At 42.7% G+C, this 16000-nt stretch overlaps 1 protein-coding gene across 2 annotated transcripts in view; it reads right to left on the reverse strand.

Annotated features, from left to right (window-relative positions):
• Positions 1 to 4331: 4331 nt before the first annotated feature.
• The window catches only part of LOC115198647 (TBC1 domain family member 22B-like), a 187693-nt gene continuing 176024 nt past the window's right edge, over positions 4332 to 16000 (reverse strand). For both annotated transcript variants that reach the window (XM_029760749.1, XM_029760748.1), the window contains exon 14: positions 4332 to 5586. In XM_029760749.1, coding sequence (XP_029616609.1) covers positions 5458 to 5586 — 129 coding nt within the window. In that variant the 3' untranslated portion in view covers positions 4332 to 5457. The remainder of the gene's footprint in view (positions 5587 to 16000) is intronic.

Below are 16000 nucleotides of genomic sequence, written 5' to 3' on the forward strand. Positions count from 1 at the left end.
GCTTATACAGACAGGCGTGTGCCTTTCCAAATCATGTCCAGTCAAGTTGTAGAAACATCTCAAGGATGATCAATGGAAACAGGATGCACCTGAGCTCAATTTCGAGTTGAATATCAGTCTGAATACTTATGTAAATACATGTTCTTTTTATATACATTTGCAAAAATGTTTAAAAACCTGTTTTTGCTTTTTCATTATGGGGTATTGTGTGTAGATCGATGAGAAAAAAATTAAGTTTCGTCCATTTTCAGAATAAGGCTGTATTGTAACAAAATGTGGAGAAAGTCAAGGGGTCTGAATAGTTTCCGAATGCACTCATGACTGCACATAAAGGAAAATAATTCCTACATGATAGAGTGCTTGCGTTTGTGAACCCTGATCGCGTGTCCTTTCTGTCATCCTGTGAACCCTGTTCATTGCTGCTCACAGCTATATTTATTATTATTATTCATTACAGACTGGAGGAGCACTAATGCAGACTTCACTGATGGCAACCTTGTGTACTGTACAGTATGGACAGCTCTCTTTGAACTGTGGTCTCTCTATGGAGACATTCTGTAGACATAGCTATAGCATGTAGAGCCATAGACATACAGCAGCTACAGAGTTCAGACTAATCCATTACAAACACTCTTGGAACATGGCCACCATTATAATTCGAAGGCAAAATCCCAAATGACACCCTATTTACCACTGTACAAATTAGTACCACTGTCAGGTGTTATTTGAGCCATCATAAATCTCAAACAACGTTTGCCAAACTCTATATTTCTCTGCTCTGTACAGCAGTGTACATGCCCTACAGCCGAATCTACCTCCGTAAAAGGGGGTCATTGTGAGTCCCATCTCTTCTACAGGCCCATGCCACCTGTACCATGTGTGAGCGACTCAGGAAGTCCAGGTGATTCTAACGACTTTTTAATTCCTGCTACTGTGAACATCAGTTAGCGTAATGAGAGAGAGGGAGGGGAAAATGAGAGATAGAGAACGAGGGACTCCCTCCACACATGAAAAAGGCCTAATTACCACCACCACTCCACAGGATCACAACAAACCTGTTTACCAGCCGAGGCAGTGTGTGTGAGTGTGTCTGTGTGGGGAGCAGCAGCCACACGCATATAATACAGAAGTTATTAATACAACAGTCTAGGCAAACAATGTTGAAGCTATTACAGCGCTTATTTATGCAGTTGCTAGGCATGCCTGGGTTGAAGTGCCCTCAGCCGAGGTGAAAGTCATTTAAATAACAACGTAAATACTTGTAATTTTCATGTTTTCATTGTGTGGTATGGAGACTAGAAACCACTGGGTAGTTCTGGTGTTGAATATATACACTTCTAATCTTATTTGATATCATAAACTGTTGGTTCGAGCCCTGAATGATAATTGGCTGACAGCCGTGTAATATCAGATCGTAAACCACGGGTTTGACAAAACATTTACTGCTCTAATTACGTTGGAAACCAGTTTACAATAGTAATAATGCACCTCAGGGCTAGGGCTGTTCTTATGCAAGACGCAACGCGGAGTCGTATATATTGAAGCATGATATTCAGATGATATTATAGTACAACTTGTTTACATCCATGAATGTATACAAACAGTTTGGTCATATATAGCATTTATTTACACTTTTCTATTTACAGATCTTTGTTTCAAAATTCATTTGCTCTGTACACATACATTTAAAAAAATAATAATCACAATCCCTCTCCACTGTATGAGATTCACACTTTCAGATGTCTTAGTCAGAGGTCAGAAGGGAAAGAGGACCAGTCTTAGTTTGGTCAGAAACATTTTAACATTTCTGAAAAGAAACAGAACAAAAGAAAGAGTGAAATTCAACCCTTAAAAAAAAGCTTTAGGAGGGAGACCAAACATGTTAGGTCATGCCCTATGAGATGCTGACTGCAATGTCCAGTATGTGTGTCGGAGGGCTCCAGCCAGCGGACGGACACCTGGTCACCACAGTAACCATGGTAACCAAGGGCTTGTGACTTTTACAGAAGGTGTGTCTAAGGTTTGTTGGGAACATCAAACCAAGTTGAAACACATAAGGATACCAGAGAAGGCAGCTGCTAGAATTACTGATGTGATTCTGTGGACTCACGGGTTACATCCCAAATGGCACCCTATTCCCTATATAGTGCACTACTTTTGACCAGAGCCCATAAAGTAGTGCACTATATCGGAAATAGGGGGCCATTTTGGATGCAGACACTGTCATGGCTTAGCAAACACAGACAGTGAATGCATCAACTGAATAAACGTTCTCGTTTCATTTGCAGAGCATAAATTAAGGTAAAATAAATATCTATGATGATCTGCTCTCTCTACATTAGGCACAACTTAAGAGGCTCATGTAAACAGTATATAAAAAAGGGAGGAGAGAGACTGATTTTTAAAGCTGATTCCAAATAATATATTTCATACAAAAAAAGGGAAGAAAATGTACTTTTATCAAGTGCAGTTTTTTTCCATTTCTAATCAATGTGAGAATTGGAAATTGGGCCTGGAACTGACATGGAGCGCAAAAACATTACCGACATGATCAAAAGAAGCTGAGGAGGTTCAAATACTGATAGCATTAAGCTGCCCAATCTATACATTCACTCCCAACCCACATATCAACAACACACATCATCGAGGGGTTCATGCAACAATTATTGGTCTCCAGTGTTACCTGACAGGATGTTTTTGATGATACAAGTTGTACATATTATTTTAACATCTAATTTACATCATATATTAATCCTCTACACAACTCTTACCCCACGTGGTGCAGAGCCTGCTGGCTTTCTGTTCTACCTGATAATTAATTGCACCCACCGGTTGTCTCAAGTCTAAATCAGTCCCTGATTAGAGGGGAACAATGAAAAATAGGAGTGGAACTGAGTTGAGTCCAGAGTTGAGTTTGAGGGCTCTACACCAATATGGTGGTGGTAGTTGCTACCTCAGGCAAAAACAAACTTGTTTGGTACATCAAATAAAAACCCTAAGCAGTCAAATTAAGGCAAATGGAGAGAGTTAATGTATTACACCCTAACACCCTCAGTCAGTAAGTGTTTATGAATAGACTGAATAACGAACAAAGCTACTGGACTGGGTACAATGACCCATGTCAGCAATTTTTTCTTTTCCAAAAATCTAACTATGGGCCCTAGTTCTGGGCTATGAGCAGTTACAAATTGTCATAGTGCAGGAGTTTTGCCTGACCACGTAGCCTGACCAGAACAAAACTCATGGTCCTACTTCTGTGTTTTGGGGAGTCATTTTTAATCCTTTATACTCGTGGAAATTGGACTATATGGATAGGGCTAAATTGAAATGTTTCTTACAGAAGAAATATGAAAAGCATATGCATGACCATGGTAGCAATTGAAAGGGAACAGTTAGGCGTTTATGGGAAAATGATTACACTTGATTTTATGTGCGTTCTACATTTACTGTACTTTCGCTGCATTTGTTGGTAACAAAATCTGAAAATACTCTGGATATATTCAGTAACATGATAAGAACATTCCTGGAAAATGTGGGGTAGGTGCAACATAAGACAAAACGATTACAAGGGTTTGAGTGAGACGACTAACTGGTGTCTCCTTGTGGCCACATATCTCTCCAGTGTGCACAGTTCCTAGGTAATTTCAAAGCACTATGTCTTCAATTATAAGGTGCCTTTATGAGCTCTCCTAGCTGTGCCGTTGAGGAACTAGCGCAAATACACTTGTAGTTGTTTTGTTTGGAACACAACCCTGCTTTCCCATCATCACACAATTACTGTTGTTGTTTACGCAATCCAAAAACGGTCCATTATAAATCGCAATCTGGGTCATCATTTGAAAGCTTGTTCTATTGCCAAAATGACTAGCTAAGTTATAAAATGCGATATTACTTGCTTTCACAATGCAATTCAGGGAACCAGATGATAATCTTGGTGCGCAAAGAAAGGAGTCTTGAGTGCATTCAAGTGCGTCTGCCGCGGCAAATTTTCTTCACAATAGACAAACATAGGCTCATTCTGTTCAGAACAACGTCGTGTATGACGCCATGCCATCCTGTAACTGTACATCAAACATAGCGATCATAAACGTTGACACTATATATGGCATGAGTTTCATGATATGGAAATGTGAAGTGCATATTTGAACTCAAGTTCAGAACAGCTGTCAGCTAAAAACCCATACAGCGCTATGGAGCGCAGAGCCAGAGCTCTGACATGTATAGCACGTTACTGTACAGCCACTGCGTTCCAATTTAGTTGTTTATCAGTGCCCAAATCTGCCATTATCAACCTGTATACGGTTACGAGTGTAAAGGGCTACGGCCTGGAGTTTTTTGTTTTCAGACCATGTGACCTAACTAGGAAATATCCTGGCCTAAAAGGTGACTGCTCACCACTGCATGGTGCTGTGCCAACGTGTCTAACTGATAGACTGATCGAGTTAGGTAGTGGGTCCTAGGTTCAGAGACGATCGTACGTCAGGCAGAGTCACGCAACACTCGTCCCTCACTCAGCCAACCGACAAATATCACAAATATCTGACATAATACAATAGAGTTCAGAGAGTGGTGTTAGACCTTATATTATTAGACCCAGCCCTGCGGACCATGTCAGAGTCAGAATGAAACCATCTACAATAATACATACTTTCTGATCTCCCTATTAGCTAATTATTGCCTTGTAAGTGAATGTGTTTCTGTTTTTAACTAAAAACCCACTTGTCTCTGGGGGATTGACCGCTTGTCTTGAACTGAAAGCACGGAGCGTGGAGATGAGAGAAGAGCTCGATGCCAGCTAGAGATGACTAGAATGATGACGTGTGTGTCCTCAGTTTCCTTAGGAATTAAAAGTGACAGATATCAACCTAGTGCAGGTCTCGATCTCTATTTCCCCCTCCCCCACACTGGGTTAGTTCAGGCCTACAATTAATTCATTAGGTCTCGGGACATGTTGAGGCTGCTGTGGCCAGTCAGGGACAAACAGTATAGTACAGGACAGTCTAGAACAGTCATCCATTGGTCTGCAGCAAGATCTCCATTATCACACTGACTGGAGGTCTTTCTTTTTTGGTTGGGGTCTACTTCGATGGGACAGGCATTGATGTTGTTGAAGTGTTGCACAAATGTAATTTCATTGTTAAGAACAGAGAGAAGAGGAGTTAAGAAGAACAGTCGGTTGGAACGGTACACACATACCAAGAAGCACTGGTTGGATGCACCCAAATGGCACCCTATTCCCTACATAGTCCACTACTTGGGGCTCTGGTCAAAAGTAATACACTTTGTAAAGAATAGGGTGCCATTTGGGACGTAAATGTTGTTTTTGTTTTAATCTACTAGTAGCAATGGTCGCGGACTGCCGAGGGACAAGAAAGTCGAGGAGGGGGTCCATCCGTCCTCCAGGGGCCCTCTGTCAGAGGTTCAGTAGCTAACTGTCAGGGGCCACATGGGCCACACTCATCTCTTGTAGTGGTTGGGGGCGTCAGCGAAGGCAAACTTCAGCCTGTAGGCCTCGGCCAGGAGCACGCTGACCTCCTCGTTGCCCCAGTGCATGGTGGGTAGGTTCTGCAGCAGGATCATCAGACCCTGTGGGGGAGAGAGAGAGAGAGAGAGAGAGAGAGAGAGAGAGAGAGAGAGAGAGAGAGAGAGAGAGAGAGAGAGAGAGAGAGAGAGGAACAGAGAGAGAAGGGAGTGCAGTGAGACACAGAGAATAAGTGATATGGCCACAGAGAGAGAGCGGGAGAGACAGAAAAACAGCGAGGACCAAGTGAGAGAGAAGGGCACACCACTCTGTGAACATTACAGTGTGTGAATGTGAAGGTGTCGCCAGGAGAAACAGTAGTGAAAGCATCAGCTCAGAGAAGCAAGAGGAACACACACTTTTAATCAGCGAGTAATTCTATTTAACAATCTGCTGCGTGTCATTTCATTCTGAACAGAACCAATATGTTTTTCATTCTGTTCCACTGTTCCAAAATTCTGAACTGGTTTGAACCAGAATAAAAAAGTACTGGTTCATATATTTCCTTTTTTAACTTGTGAAATCAACAGTTTTTACATTTAGCTCATTAAATTACTCCACCAATCAGTGCAGATAGAGCAGCTTTCTATGGACCGGGCAAGCTAGCTGTTTGTATGCTTGATAGACAAGTGTAGGGAGCGAGATGTGACTGAAATGCTGCGGGGTGGGGAGAGCGCAAGAGATAGGGCTGGACATGGAGGAGGCTTGGCTTAAAGCACTGGGCATCATGATAAGACATGCATTACAATGTGTTTAGGATTTCAGTAGGCCTATCATTATTTCACTGAATCAAATAATTATATCCTAACAAGGATGAACGTCAGAAAGTTGGCTCAACGCAGAGGCTAGCTCAACTCCTTGGACCAGAGCTAACTAACAACCTTGGGTGCACAGCGGCACCAGAATTCAAATCACATCTTACCTTATTGTTGTAAATAAATCCAATGTGAAACGGGATAATTATAGTATCCTTAAATAGCCTAGAAAACTAGATGGCAGGCAGACACAGGAAAGAGAAGCTTCTGAGTGACAGAGTGAGTGCTTTGCATATACGCCTTGATGCCGTTTTTTTGTGGGACTGAAAAAAATGCTTGAAATGTAAAATAATGTTATTAACCGGTTCCCATGATTTGGATATGAAGCGCAAAAATGCTAATATAGGTACCCCCGACTTGCATTGGATTTGTGCCATAAACGCTAAAAGGTTAGCATTTGAAACAGTGGCCAGGTAAACAAAACCAAAGCATGGGTTGCTGTTATACCTGGTCCATACACTGATTACAGTTAGAAAACAACATGTATTTGTAATTTAGGTGAACTATCCCTCTAACAATGGAGAGGTATTCTTTAAAAAAGTAGCACCTAATAGCAGAACAGTGTCATCTATTGGTCAGAACCTGATATTATCAGGATATTTTCCTTGCCCCAAAATTTATACCGCTAACCAATATTACATTTTTTTTGCTGCCTTTTAAGCATTCCAGTACAGTTACATTTTTAGGCTGGGTGTCTGTACAGCACTTTGAGATATCAGTTGATGTAAGAAGGGCTATATAAATCAATTTGATTTGAAATAGTTCACACACACATGGACACAGTGGTCTAAGGCACTGCATCTCAGTGCAAGAGGCGTCACTACAGTCCCTGGTTGTAAATGAATTATTTCATTTAATGCAATTCCACCCTTCTGCAAATAACAAATGTGTTTCTATTCCAGGGTTTTATTGCTGTATCAAAAATGGGTCTAGATGGTAGGCGTGGTAGGGGCGATCCCGCAGGTGAAGAAGCTGGGCTGGTGTGATTACACGTGGTCTGTGATTGTGAGGCCGGTTGAAAGTACTGCCAAATTCTCTAAAACAACGTCGGAGGCAGCTTACGGTAGAGAAATGAACATTTAATTATCTGGCAACAGCTCTGGTGGACATTCCTGCAGTCAGCATGCCAATTGCACGCTCCCTCAAAACTTGAGACATCTGTGGCTTTGTGTTGTGTGACAAAACCGCACATTTTAGAGTGGCCTTTTATTGTCTCCAGCACAAGGTGCACCTGTGTAATGATCATGCTGTTTAATCAGCTTCTTGATATGCCACACCTGTCAGGTGGATGGATTATCTTGGAGAAATGCTCACTAACACGGATGTAAACAAATTTATGCACAGAGAGAAATAAGCTTTTTGTCTATATGGAACATTTCTGGGATCTTTTATTTCAGCTCATGAAACATGGGACCAACACTTAACATGTTGCGTTCATATTTTTGTTCAGTATGTAGATGGCCAAAAGTATGTGAACACCCCTCCAAATTAGTGGATTTGGCTATTTCAGCCACACCCGTTGCTGACAGATGTATAAAATCGAGCACACAGCCATGCAATGCTCACAGAATGGGACCGCCGAGTGCTGATGCGCACATTGTGTAAAAATCGTCTGTCCTCAGTTGCAACACTCACTACCGTGTTCCAAACTGCCTCTGGCAGCAACATCAGCACAAGAACTGTTAGTCAGCAGTTTAATGAAATGGGTTTCCATGGCCGAGTAGCCGCACACAAGCCTAAGACCACCACGTGCAATGCCAAGCATTGGCTGGAGTGGTGTAAAGATCTCCGGCATTGGACTCTGTAAAGTTTGGTCTGGGACTGTTTTTCATGGTTCGTGCTAGGCCACTTAGTTCCAGTGAAGTGAAATCTTAACGCTACAGCATATAATGACATGCTAGACGATTCTGTGCTTCCAACTTTGGGGAAGGACCTTTCCTGTTTCAGCATGACAATGCCCACATGCACAAAGCAAGGTCCATACAGAAATGGTGTGTCGAGATTGGAGTGGAAGAACTTGACTGGCCTGCACAAAGCCCTGACCTCAACCCCATCGAACACCTTTGGGATGAATTGGAATGCTGACAGCGAGCCAGGCCTAAACGCCCAACCTCACTAATGCTTGTGGCTGAATGGAAGCAAGTCCCCGCAGCAATGTTCCAACATCTAGTGGAAAACCTTCCCAGAAGAGTGGAGGCTGTTATAGCAGCAAAGGGGGGACCAACTCCATATTAATGCCTATGATTTTGGAATATGATGTTCGACGAGCAGGTGTCCACATACTTTTGTAGTATATTTGAATGTACAAGGAAGGACATGTTGTTTGTTGACTAGTTTAGTCAGAGGCACAGTGTTTCATTGTCATACATCCTAGAATCGGAAATGCGAGAAATTTGGATATTGAGGTTGGGCACAGTGTAAAGTGCTGCATATAATGGTACATAATAGAGCATATGGACTTCCAGAGGATATTCTATAGGACAACTCATTGGTATTCAGTGTACTACCTAATGTGTAGAATAAGCCAGTAGTCAAAACCACCTCCCTGGTGACTGGCTGGTGAGAGTCCTTCATTAATGACTTAAACATTCTAATGACCAGCTGTTGGCTATCATTTATATTCCGCTAATGAGCTTAATAGACCTTAATTACACACATCTCACAGGCTGCTGCAGAAATCACTTTACTTACACAGGTAGGGGCACTTCAGAATAAAGGGGGTACAATGTCTGTGTGTCTAAATCTTTTAAGTCACATTCAAAACAGCATCAAAAGAGGCCCCTCAGAAGACTCAAAAACATCTGAACAATTAACAGCCTCTCTAAAGAAGCAAGGCCAGTGGAAAAAATGCACAACGTTTAGAAAATGACAGGTCCATGTGTTAAAGCATTCTCTTCAGGAATTACAAGGCCTTTCAAGCCGACCACTTACGCAAAGTACAGTTATATGGATTCAAGCACCTGCACAAAGGTAAACCAAAGACCCATTGATTCAATTGTACCACGACAAAATGCTCTACTCACACTGAATAGGACATTCCTGGATGGTGCTCAGATTGTATTAAGTCAAATGAAAAGCCTGGTACTTCTCAAGAGGACTCTGCTGTCTTTTCTCCCCACAGAGTTAACGAGAGATCAAAGCGGATAGATGGATAGAGGGTGGACTGTGTGTGTGCTTAGCGTGTGTCTGTGCATGTGTGTGTGTGTGACAGTGCTCCTGGGGATCATAATGGACTAACACATTACGCAAGATTTTAGCTTTGGTTTAACCGAGATTAAGGCCCAAGCAGACACACAGTCACAGACGCAAAGCCAAGTCACAGACCCAGAGTAAACGTCACAGGCCCAGTAGAGGTAAGTTCACAACCCCGTCTCTCCAAGTTGTCCTTGTGTCCCGGTCTCTCTTCCCCAAATCACCTCCTAAGATAGATTTGGCCGAGGAGCTATCGCCGCTGCTCTCACTGCTTTCTATTTGGCTCTTATGTAAGACAATAATTACATTTATTTATTTAGCCTCTCTGAAATCACTGAAATGAGGAGGCGGCTATGGTTATTGAGTCCTGTCCGTATCGCAGGCGGCACATAGCGAAGCAGGAGCCAGAAAGAAGCAGTTGAATTATTTAGCTGCGCTTTTGGCTCACTGTGGTGGGTCCGGGCCAAGCCAGACACGCAGCCACACACACTGATAAACTGCAGGGCCTAAGACAGGTCGCTGTCGTGGGGAGTGATAACTGCTTTTAGGAGATTTGCGAGTACGGATGAAAAAACAACAATCTACTGAGCCCCTCGTCAGCATCAGAGCCGTGAGGCACCCCGGTGTGGTGTTTATTGATCACCGATAGTGACTGCCCCTGCATTCTCCATCAAACTGCAAAGAAGTCTCAAACCTTATACTATATATCACTGATGGAGAATGCAGGGGCAGTCACTATCATACTGCAAAGAAGTCGCAACCCTTATACTATATATGACGGATGGAGAATGCAGGGGAAGTCACTATCATACTGCAAAGAAGTCTCAACCCTTATACTATATATGACTGATGGAGAACGCAGGGGCAGTCACTATCATACTGCAAAGAAGTCAACACTTATACTGTACAGTTGAAGTCGGAAGTTTACATACACTTAGGTTGGAGTCATAAACTCGTTTTTCAACCACTCCACACATTTCTTATTAACAAACTATAGTTTTGGCAAGTCGGTTAGGACATATACTTTGTGCATGACAAGTAATTTTTCCAAGAACTGTTTACAGACAGATTATTTCACTTATAATTCACTATATCACAATTCCAGTGGGTCAGAAGTTTACATACACTAAGTTCACTGTGCCTTTAAACAGCTTGGAAAATTCCAGAAAATGATGTCATGGCTTTAGAAGGTTCTGATAGGCTAATTGACATAATTTGAGTCAATTGGAGTTGTACCTGTGGATGTATTTCAAGGCCTACCTTCAAACGCAGTGCCTCTTTGCTTGACATCATGGGGAAATCAAACGAAATCAGCCAAGACCTCAGAAAAGAAATTGTAGACCTCCACAAGTCTGGTTCATCCTTGGGAGAAATTTCCAAACGCCTGAAGTTACCACGTTCATCTGCACAAACAACCTTACGCAAGTATAAACACCATGGGACCACGCAGCTGTCATACCGCTCAGGAAGGTACAAAAGTATCTATATCACCTCCTATTGGGGCAGTAAGCAGACCCTGGGTCTCGACCCCGCCCTGTGCAACTGGGTCCTGGACTTTCTGAAAGGCCGCTCCCAGGTGGTGAGGGTAGGAAACAACATCTCCACCCCGCTGATCCTCAACACTGGGGCCCCACAAGGGTGCGTTCTCAGCCCTCTCCTGTACTCCCTGTTCCCCTTGACTGCGTGGCCATGCACGCCTCCAACTCAATCATCAAGTTTGCAGACGACACTACAGTGGCAGGCTTGATTACCAACAACGACGAGATGGCCTACAGGGAGAAGGTGAGGGCCTTCGGAGTGTAAGGTCAGGAAAATAACCTCACACTCAACGTCAACAAAACAAAGGAGATGATCGTGGACTTCAGGAAACAGCAGAGGGAGCACCCACCTATCCACATCGACGGGACAGTAGTGCAGAAGGTGGAAAGTTTTAAGTTCTTTGGCGTACACATCACGGAAAACTGAAATGGTCCACCCACACAGACAGCGTGGTGAAGAAGGCGCAATAGCGCCTCTTCAACCTCAGGAAGCTGAATAAATTTGGCTTGTCACCAAAAACACTCACGAACTTTTACCGATGCACAATCGAGAGCATTCTGTCGGGTTGTATCACAGCCTGGTATGGCAACTGCTCTGCCCACAACCGTAAGGCTCATCAGAGGGTAGTGAGGTCTGCACAACGCATCACCGGGGGCAAACTACCTTACCCCCAGGACACCTACACCACCCGATGTCACAGGAAGGCCAAAAAGATCATCAAGGACAACAACCACCCAAGCCACTGCGTGTTCACCCCGCTATCATCCAGAAGGCGAGGTCAGTAGAGGTGAATCAAAGCTGGGACCGAGAGACTGAAAAACAGCTTTTATCTCAAGGCCATCAGACTGTTAAACAGCCATCACTAACATTGAGTGGCTGCTGCCAACATACTAACTCAAATCTCTAGCCACTTTAATAATAAAAAATTGGATGTAATAAATGTATCACTCGTCACTTTAAACAACGCCACTTTATATGTTTACATATCCTACATTACTCATCTAAAATGTATATACTGTACTCTATACCATCTACTGAAGAACACCATCCCAACTGTGAAGCACAGGGGTGGCAGCATCTTGTTGTGGGGGTGCTTTGCTGCAGGAGGGACTGGTGCACTTCACAAAATAGATAGCATCATGAGGCTGGAAAATTATGTGGATATATTGAAGCAACATCTCAAGACATCAGTCAGGATGTTAAAGCTTGGTCGCAAATGGGTCTTCCAAATGGACAGTGACCACAAGCATACTTCCAAATTTGTGGCAAAATGGCTCAAGGACAACAAAGTCAAGGTATTGGAGTGGCCATCACAAAACCCTGACCTCAATCCCATAGAACATTTGTGGGCAGAACTGAACAAGCGTGTGCGAGCAAGGAGGCCTACAAACCTGACTCAGTTACACCAGCTCTGTCAGGAGGAATCGGCCAAAATTCACCTGACTTATTGTGGGAGGCTTGTGGAAGGCTACCCAAAACGTTTGACCCAAGTTAAACAATTTAAAGGCAATGCTACCAAATACTAATTGAGTGTATGTAAACTTCTGACCCACTGGGAATGTGATGAAAGAAATAAAAGCTGAAATAAATCGTTTTCTCCACTATTATTCTGACATTTCATATTCTTAAACTAAAGTGGTGATCCTAACTGACCTAAGACAGGGAATTTTTACCAGGATTAAATGTCAGGAATTGTGAAAAACTGAGTTTAAATGTTGGCTAAGAAGTATGTAAACTTCTGACTTCAACTGTATAACACTGATGGAGAACGCAGGGGCAGCCACTATCATACTGCAAAGAAGTCTCAACCCATATAATGTATACTGCGCTTGCGCACACATGCACTAACGCACAGACACACAAGCACCAACACACGGACACTAACCACCACAGACGGGTGATTGATTGCGCGCAACTTTACCAACAGCTCTATTTATCAGGAGGCCCTGGGTTTTATGGATAATATACACGATGGGCCAAAGACGTTAGCAGGAGAGAGAGAGAACGAGAGAGAAGCAGGGAGAGAAAGAAATGGAGAGAGAGAGAGACGCAGGGGGAGGGAAAGAGAACGATGCAGAGAGAGAGTCTATACAATTACATCCACAGTATTATCGTATTTTTTCCCCCTCCCTTACTCCTTTCAGTAAATGCCTCTATGTTGAGTGGAATCATACTGCCGATGCGAGACTCAATTAATAGAGTGTTTTAAAGCCAATTTACAGGGGAGGCCCTGCCTCTAGCTCTCTCGCTCTCTCCCTTCCTCTCTAACTCCTTTTCTCTACATCTCTGTCTCTCTGTCTCCCTCCCTCCCTCCCTCCCTCCGTGTGTGTGTGTGTGAGTGAGTGAGTGAGTGAGTGCGTGCTAGCTACAACTACACCAAGCCACTCGCGCAGTGATTCAACAAGCTACACGCAGTTTAAATGAGTTTCCACTCACAGCCAAAGTTTGGACAAAATTACATGTTTTTTTTTGATGAATGGTGGGGGCATTGTATTAATCAGGCAGAAGTTTACACCTTCTCATCTCTCAGTGTAGAGGTCTTAATAGACTCACAGCCATAACTCACAACAGCCAGCAGCTAAACGACAAGCATCCGACACGCTCCACACATCAATCTCTACTCCCAAAAGAAATAGAAATGATGCTGCTTTTTTTGTTGAGAATTTGTACACATACTAGGCCTCTAACTCGATTGGCACTTGCCGGACTTTCAGAGATGTAATCTGGAAATGGGGGGGTGGTGAGTTTTTTTTATTTGATTTTTTATTAAAAACAAATTGCCCTTGATTGAATGTAGGCTTTTGTATGTAAACAAATACCCCAAATGTATTTTGGGAGTAAAGATTGATGTGTGGAGCGCATCGGATGCTTGTCATTTAGATACTGGCTGTTGTGAGTTATGGCTGTGAGTCTATTAAGACCTCTACACAGAGATGAGTGTAAACTTCTGTATGATTAAGATATATGTCTCTCCTGTTAGTTGTGATAGAACAGATTGGGAGTTGGGAGTGTGACTGTCTCATATGTTGCTGCAATCACAACCATATCCCACGGTGCTCGACAATATGATACAGAGATTGAAGTACCGTAGCGCTGGCTTTTCTTTACCACCCGGAGTATACACTTAAAAGGATATACAGTTGAAGTCGGAAGTTTACATACACCTTAGCCAAATACATTTAAATTCAGAATTTCACAATTCTTGACATTTAATCAGAGTAAGAATTCCCTATCTTAGGTCAGTTAGGATCACTACTTTAGTTTAAGAATGTGAAATATCAGAATAATAGTAGAGAGAATTATTTATTTCAGCATTTATTTCTTTCATCACATTCCCAGTGGGCCAGAAGTTTACATACACTCAATTAGTATTTGGTAGCATTGCCTTTAAAATGTTTAACTTGGGTCAAACGTTTCAGGTAGCCTTCCACAAGCTTCCCACAATAAGTTGGGTGAATTTTGGCCCATCCCTCCTGACAGAGCTGGTGTAACTGAGCCAGGTTTGTAGTCCTCCTTGCTCGCACACGCTTTTTCAGTTCTGCCCACACATTTTCTATGGGATTGAGGTCAGGGCTTTATGATGACCACTCCAATACCTTGACTTTGTTGTCCTTAAGCCATTTTGCCACAACTTTGGAAGTATGCTTGGGGGTCATTGTCCATTTGGAAGACCCATTTGCGACCAAGCTTTAACTTCTTGAATGATGACTTGAGATGTTGCTTCAACATATTTTTCCTCCCTCATGATGCCATCTATTTTGTGAAGTGCACCAGTCCCTCCTGCAGCAAAGCACCCCCACAAACATGATGCTGCCACCCCGTGCTTCACGGTTGGGATGGTGTTCTTCGGCTTGCAACCCTCCCCCTTTTTCCTCCAAACATAACGATGGTCATTATGGCAAAACAGTTCTATTTTTGTTTCATCAGACCAGAGGACATTTCTCCAAAAAGTACGATCTTTGTCCCCATGTGCAGTTGCAAACCGTAGTCTGGCTTTTTAATGGTGGTTTTGGAGCAGTGGCTTCTTTCCTTGCTAGCGGCCTTTCAGGTTATGTCGATACAGGACTCGTTTTACTGTGGATATAGATACTTTTGTAACCGTTTCCTCCAGTAAGGTCCTTTGCTGTTGTTCTGGGATTGATTTGCACAAAAGTATGTTCATCTCTAGGAGACAGAACGCGTCTCCTTCCTGAGCTGTATGATGGCTGCATGGTCCCATGGTGCTTATACTTGCGTACTATTGTTTGTACAGATGAACGTGGTACCTTCAGGTGTTTGGAAATTGCTCCCAAGGATGAACCAGACTTGTGAAGGTCTACAATTTTTTTCTGACATCTTGGCTGATTTCTTTTGATTTTCCCATGATGTCAAGCAAAGAGGCACTGAGATTGAAGGTAGGCCTAGAAATACATCCACAGGTACAACTCCAATTGACTCAAACTATGTCAATTAGCCTATCAGAAGCTTCTAAAGCCATGACATCATTTTCTGGAATTTTCCAAGCTGTTTAAAGGCACACTCAACTTAGTGTAGGTAAACTTCTGACCCACTGGAATTGTGATACCGTGAATAAGTTAAATAATCTGTCTTTAAACAATTGTTGTAAAAATGACTGTCATGCACAAAGTAGATGTCCTATACGACTTCCCAAAACTATGGTTTGTTAACAAGAAATTTGTGGAGTGGTTGGAAACCAAGTTTTAAAGACTCCAACCGAAGTGTATGTACATTTCCGACTTCACCTGTACACATTGAAATAGCTCTGGCATTTCTATTCCATGGTTTCAGAGTACACTCAAAAGGATATACAAAAATTGAAATGGCAGTGGCATTTCTATACCACCCAGGGTATGTACACTAAATAGGATATACAGAGATTAATATTGCATTGATATGTCTATACCATCCAAACAGAGTAAACAGTGCCTTCAGA

Source organism: Salmo trutta, chromosome 8 (assembly GCF_901001165.1).
Source record: "Salmo trutta chromosome 8, fSalTru1.1, whole genome shotgun sequence".
Taxonomy (NCBI): Eukaryota; Metazoa; Chordata; class Actinopteri; order Salmoniformes; family Salmonidae; genus Salmo; species Salmo trutta.